General features: G+C 49.9%; 2 protein-coding genes across 2 annotated transcripts in view; both read left to right on the forward strand.

The window, feature by feature from the left end:
* Positions 1-364, forward strand: part of PBX4 (PBX homeobox 4) — an 11,998-nt gene extending 11,634 nt beyond the window's left edge. The window contains exon 9 of the mRNA XM_015850474.2: positions 88-364. Coding sequence (XP_015705960.1) covers positions 88-180 — 93 coding nt within the window. The 3' untranslated portion in view covers positions 181-364. The remainder of the gene's footprint in view (positions 1-87) is intronic.
* A 2,379-nt stretch (positions 365-2,743) lies between these two features.
* The window catches only part of DSN1 (DSN1 component of MIS12 kinetochore complex), an 11,958-nt gene continuing 8,841 nt past the window's right edge, over positions 2,744-5,860 (forward strand). The window contains 3 exon segments of the mRNA XM_015850456.2: positions 2,744-2,849; positions 5,034-5,085; positions 5,366-5,608. Coding sequence (XP_015705942.2) covers positions 2,751-2,849; positions 5,034-5,085; positions 5,366-5,608 — 394 coding nt within the window. The 5' untranslated portion in view covers positions 2,744-2,750.

Genomic DNA, 5,860 nt, shown 5'->3' on the forward strand with positions numbered 1-5,860 from the left:
GAAAGGTCCTTACAGGTCAACTGTGAAGAGTTTGGGGGTAGAAAGGTCCTTACAGGTCAACCACGTTCTGTCACCCCATTCCTCCAGGCGAATGGCAGCTGGCAGGACCCGACCACCCCTTCATCCATCACCTCACCCGCAGGAGACCCCGGAAGCGTTAATTCCGACGCGTCCAATTAAGTCGTTAGGACCTTAATGAAGAGAGGAAAGAGGTCGTTAGTGTCATTTGTCAGTGTTGCTCTTTTCGCCCGTTAATTAACGTGACACACAGCTAATTACCTCAGCCAAACCCTGGAACCAATAGAAGATTGTGACGATGATGATGGTGATGATGATGATGATGATGATGAAGGACACCTCTCTACCTCTCAGCTGAGTTCTTTTTGCTTATTATGGGATGTGAAAGAACTTCATTCTTCCTCACCAAATTCGGGGTTGTTTTTTGGGTTTATTTTTCGTTTTTTAACCAAATTTGGGTTGTTTTTTGGGGTTTATTTTTCGTTTTTTAACCAAATTTGGGTTGTTTTTTGGGGTTTATTTTTCATTTTTTAACCAAATTTGTGTTTGGTTTTTTTTGTTTTTTAACCAATTTTGTGGGGTTTTTTGGGTTTAGTTTTCACTTTTTAATGAAATTTGGGTTGTTTTTTTGGGGTTGTTTTTTTGTTTTTTAACCAAATTTGTGGTGGTTTTTTTGTGGAGTTTATTTTTCATTTTTTAACCAAATTTGAGTTGATTTTTTGGGGTTTATTTTTCATTGTTTTTTAACCAAATTTGTGTGCTTTTTTAGGTTTATTTTTCATTTTTTAACCAAATTTGGGCTGTTTTTTTGTTTATTTGTCATTTTTTAACCGAATTGGGGTTGATTTTTTGGGGTTGATTTTTTTTTTTTTTTTTTTTAACCGAATTGGGGTTATTTTTTGGGTGTGTTTTTCACTTTTTAACCAAAGTTGGGTTGTGGTTTTTTTGGGGTTTATTTTTCATTTTTTAACCAAATTTGGGTTGTGTTTTTTTGGGGTTTATTTTTCATTTTTTAATCAAATTCGGGTTGATTTTTTTGGGTTGATTTTTTTGTTATTTTAACCAAATTTGGGTTGTTTTTCAGGTAATTCTGTGGGGTTTTTTTGGGGTTATTTTTCATTTTTTTAACCAAATTTGTGTTGATTTTTTGGGCTTTATTTTTCATTCCTTTTTTAACCAAATTTGGGTTGTTTTTCAGGTAATTCTGTGGGGTTTTTTGGGGGTTATTTTTCATTTTTTAACCAAATTTGGGTTGTGTTTTTTTGGGGTTTATTTTTCATTTTTTAACCAAATTTGTTTTGATTTTTTGGGATTTATTTTTCATTCTTTTTTAACCAAATTTGCGTTGATTTTTGGGTAATTCTTTGGGGTTTTTTTGGGGTTGATTTTTCATTTTTTTAACCAAATTTGTGTTGATTTTTTGGGCTTTATTTTTCATTTTTTAACCAAACTTGGGTTGATTTTTTGGGCTTTATTTTTTATGTTTTAACCAAATTCGTGTTGTGGGGTTTTTTTTTGCTTTATTTTTCATTTTATTTTAACCAAATTTGGGTTGTTTTTCAGGTAATTCTGTGGGTTTTTTTGGGGGTTATTTTTCATTTTTTAACCACATTTGGGTTGATTTTTTTGGGGGTTTATTTTTCATTTTTTAACCAAATTTGGGTTGATTTTTGGGCTTTATTTTTCATTCTTTTTTTAACCAAATTTGGGTTGTTTTCAGGTAATTCTGTGGGGGTTTTTTGGGTTTATTTTTCATTTTTTAACCAAACTTGGGTTGATTTTTGGGGCTTTATTTTTTATGTTTTAACCAAATTTGTGTTGTGGGGGTTTTTTTTTGGTTTTTTTTTGTTTTTTTCTTTACTTTTCATTCTTTTTTAACCAAATTTGGGTTGTTTTTAGGGGTAATTTTTCGGTGTTTTTTTGGGTTGTTTTGTCGGTTTTTTGATCATTTCATCCTTTTCAATCGCGTGTTGACGCTCTCTGAAGCTCAGTCTCTCCTACAGGACACAAGGACTCATTTGAACTCCCACAAAAGCCTTTTTTACGACCAACTTCCCATTCACCCCCATAGACCCAAACAAGGCCCCCCCTCGTGTGCTCATGTCGCCCTTCAACCCCCCCCCCATCATTTTATAGACAAAAAGCAGCTTTTTGGGCCTAAAAACCCCCCCAACCCTTGTTTTATGTGCATCCCCAACGCTGTTAAACACATAAAACCCTCCTCTTTCGGGGCGAGGTTTTATCAAAGATAATAAACTTCCAAAGCCTTTTTTTTTTATTATTATTATTATTATTACTTTTGTTCTCCCCATTTTGGGGTGGTGGGGGGGAGGGGAATCCACTGCGCATGCGTGTAGGCCTCTCAGTAGGTGGCGAAAGTGCGCATGCGTATAGGCCTCACTAGATAGCGTAAGTGCGCATGCGTGTAGGCCTCTCAGTAGGTAGCGAAAGTGCGCATGCGTTTCGGCCTCACTAGCTAGCGTAAGTGCGCATGCGTGTAGAACTCTCAGTAGCTAGCGAAAGTGCGCATGCGCACAGATCTATGCAGTTATACGCATAGCGCCCACCCGCTCGGCCCTATGCCTCGCGCATGCGCACTCCTCACAGGGCGCCGCCATTTCCCGGCGTGCACTGCGGCCCCCAACGGTCGTTCCCGCCCGCGCGCGCGCTCGGAGCCGCCATGGCGGCGCTTCCGGAGGGTTCGGTTCGGTACCGGTGAGTGACGGTATGGGATGGGGATTAATGGATGGATGGCGATACCGGCTACTGTAACCCGACCGAAGGTTCCTTACAGGTCCGAGGAGGGGCGGAAAAGAGCGGAGGGGATGGAGGTGAGAGGTTGGGAGGCGATGGGCCTGTGTGAGGGGGGTGAGGGGGACTGAGGGGCCTGTGAGGGGGGTTGGGGCCTGTGTGAGGAGCTGGGGGAGCTGAGGGCCCATAAGGGCCTTTCTAAGGGGGATGGGGGGGGTTGAGGGGGGCTTGGGGGCTGTATGAGGAGCTGGGGTGGGCCTTGGGGTCTCTTTAAGGGGGCTGGGGGGGACTGAGGGGGCATTGGGGTCTGTGAGAGGGGGGTGAGGGGCTGAGGGGGGATTGGGGCCTGTGTGAGGAGCTGGGGAGGCTGAGGGCCACTAAGGGCCTTTGTAAGGGGGCTGTGGGGGGTTGAGGGGGCCTTGGGGTCTGTATGAGGAGCTGGGAGGGTCTGAGGGGGCCTTAGGTTCTCTTGAAAGGGGTTGAGTGGGTCTGGAGGGCCTCACTGAGGGGGCTGAGAGGGTCTGAGGGGGCCTTAGGGTCTGTATGAGGAGCTGGGAGGGTCTGAGGGGGCCTTGGGGCCCCTTTAAGGGGATTGGGGGGGACTGAGGGGGCATTGGGGTCTGTGAGAGGGGGGTGAGGGGCTGAGGGGGGATTGGGGCCTGTGTGAGGAGCTGGGGGGGCTGGGGGCCCATAAGGGCCTTTGTAAGGGGGCTGGGGGGGGGGTTGAGGGGGACTTGGGGCCTGTATGAGGAGCTGGGAGGGTCTGAGGGCGCCTTGGGGTCTCTTTAAGGGGGCTGGGGGGGTCTGAGGGCTCCTAAGGGCCTTTGTAAGGGGGCTGTGGGGGGTTGAGGGGGCCTTGGGGCCTGTATGAGGAGCTGGGAGGGTCTGAGGGCTCCATGGGGCCTCTCTGAGTGGGCTGGGGAGATCTGAGGGGGTATTGGGGATTCTCTGGGGGTCTGAAGGGGCCTTGGGGCCTGTGTGAGGAGCTGGGGGGGTCTGAGGGCCCCTAAGGGCCTTTCTAAGGGGACCTTGGGGCTTGTAAGAGGGGATGAGGGGGGTTTGAGGGGGTGCTGGGGTCTGTGTGAGGAAGCTGGGAGGGTCTGAGGGGGCCTTGGTGTCTCTTTAAGGGGATTGGGGGGGATTGCGGGGGCTGAGAGGGTCTGAGGGGGCATTGGGGTCTGTGAGAGGGGGCTGAGGGGGTCTAAAGGGGCCTTGGGGCCTCTCTGAGTGGGATGGGGGGGGTTTGAGGGGGCCTGGGGGTGTTTTGGGGGCAGTAGAGGGGTCCTAGAGACGCCTAAGCCGCGGTTTAGGTGAGTCAGGGGTCTCTGGGGGGGGTTTGAGGGGGCCTGGGGGTGTTTTGGGGGCAGTAGAGGGGTCCTAGAGACGCCTAAGCCGCGGTTTAGGTGAGTCAGGGGTCTCTGGGGGGGGTTTGAGGGGGCTGGGGGGGTCTGTGTGAGGCAGAGTGAGGAGCTGGGGAGATCTGAGAGGGTATTGGGGACTCTCTGGGGGTCTGAAGGGGCCTTGGGGCCTGTGTGAGGAGCTGGGGGGGTCTGAGGGCCCCTAAGGGCCTTTCTAAGGGGGCTGCGGGGGGTTGAGGGGGACTTGGGGCCTGTATGAGGAGCTGGGAGAGTCTGAAGGGGCCTTGGGGTCTCTTTAAGGGGATTAGGGGGGACTGAGGGGCATTGGGGCCTGTGTGAGGAGCTGGGGGGAGCTGAGGGCTCCTAAGGGCCTTTGTAAGGGGGCTGGGGGGGTCTTGGGGCCTGTATGAGGGGTTGGGAAGGTCTGAGGGGGCCTTGGGTTCTCTTTAAGGGGGCTGGGGGGGATTGAGGGGGCCTTGGGGTCTGTGAGAGGGGGGTGAGGGGGTCTGAAGGGGCCTTGCGGCCTCTCTGAGTGGGCTGAGGGGGGGTTGAGGGGGTCTTATGGCCTGTATGAGGAGCTGGGAGGGTCCGAGGGGGCCTTGGGTTCTCTTTAAGGGGGCTGGGGGGGATTGAGGGGGCTGAGAGGGTCTGGGGTGCTTCTTTGAGGGTGGTAGGATGGTCTGATGGGGACTTGGGGCCTGTATGAGGAAGCTGGGAGGGTCTGAGAGGGCCTTGGGGTCTCTCTGAGGGGGCATTGGGGCCTGTGTGAGGAGGCTGGGGGAGTTTGAGGGGGTTGTGAGGACATGGGGGGGGATCTGAGGGGGCTCTGGGGCCTCAGCCTGAGGGAGCAATTGGGGCCGTCTCACTTCAAGCCCCATAATGTCTGCAGAAACGTTCTTCCCACAGGCTTCTCTCACCGGATCCTTCCTTGCAGCAGATGGGGATGCTCCACATACGGGTGAGTGAGAGAACTCCTGTGTTGTAACAGTGGCACACGCTGCCCAGAGCTGGAGCTGTTTTATTCCTTGGGGATATTTAGACCCATGTGAATGGTTTAGGGCTCAGCCTGTTGTAGGGAACTGCATTTGGCAGCAATGGGGCTGAAGGTTGTTGGATTCAATGGTCTCCAGAGTTCCCTCCCACCCCCAATGATTCTATGACCCTTATGGGTCCCTTCTTAATCAAGATATTCTATGATTCCTTAATATTTACGCATTAATTATGCCTGTTTTTCACAGAACATGACTCTGGAGAGAAGAAAGATCCTGAGAAGCTTCCAGAGCCAACTGATATCGCTGCTGTTAGTCAGGACATTGTTCTACCTGAAGCAGCTGTAGGAAAAACATCCCGTGGGACCCCGAGCTCTGAGAAAAGCCTGAACAGCAGCAGATCTCAAAGCAAACGTCGCTCTTGGCGTCGGTCGAGCCTGAAGGGGAAGAAACGTCGGAAATCTCTGCCTCCTTTTCATGAGGATCTTACCGGTAAGTGGTGTTCTGCCCTTTGTGGATGTCTCTGGAGAGTCATAGGATGGGTTGGAAGGGTCCTTAAAGGTCATAGAACTATAGAATGGGTTGGGTTGGAGGGGACCTTAAAGGTCATAGAACCATTGAATGGGTTGGGTTGGAGGGGACCTTAAAGGTCAGAGAACTATAGAACCCTAGAATGGGTTGGAAGGGTCCTTAAAGGTCATAGAACCATTGAATGGGTTGGGTTGGAAGGGTCCTTAAAGGCCA

The sequence above is a fragment of the Coturnix japonica genome, unplaced genomic scaffold, assembly GCF_001577835.2.
Source record: "Coturnix japonica isolate 7356 unplaced genomic scaffold, Coturnix japonica 2.1 chrUnrandom461, whole genome shotgun sequence".
NCBI lineage: Eukaryota > Metazoa > Chordata > Aves > Galliformes > Phasianidae > Coturnix > Coturnix japonica.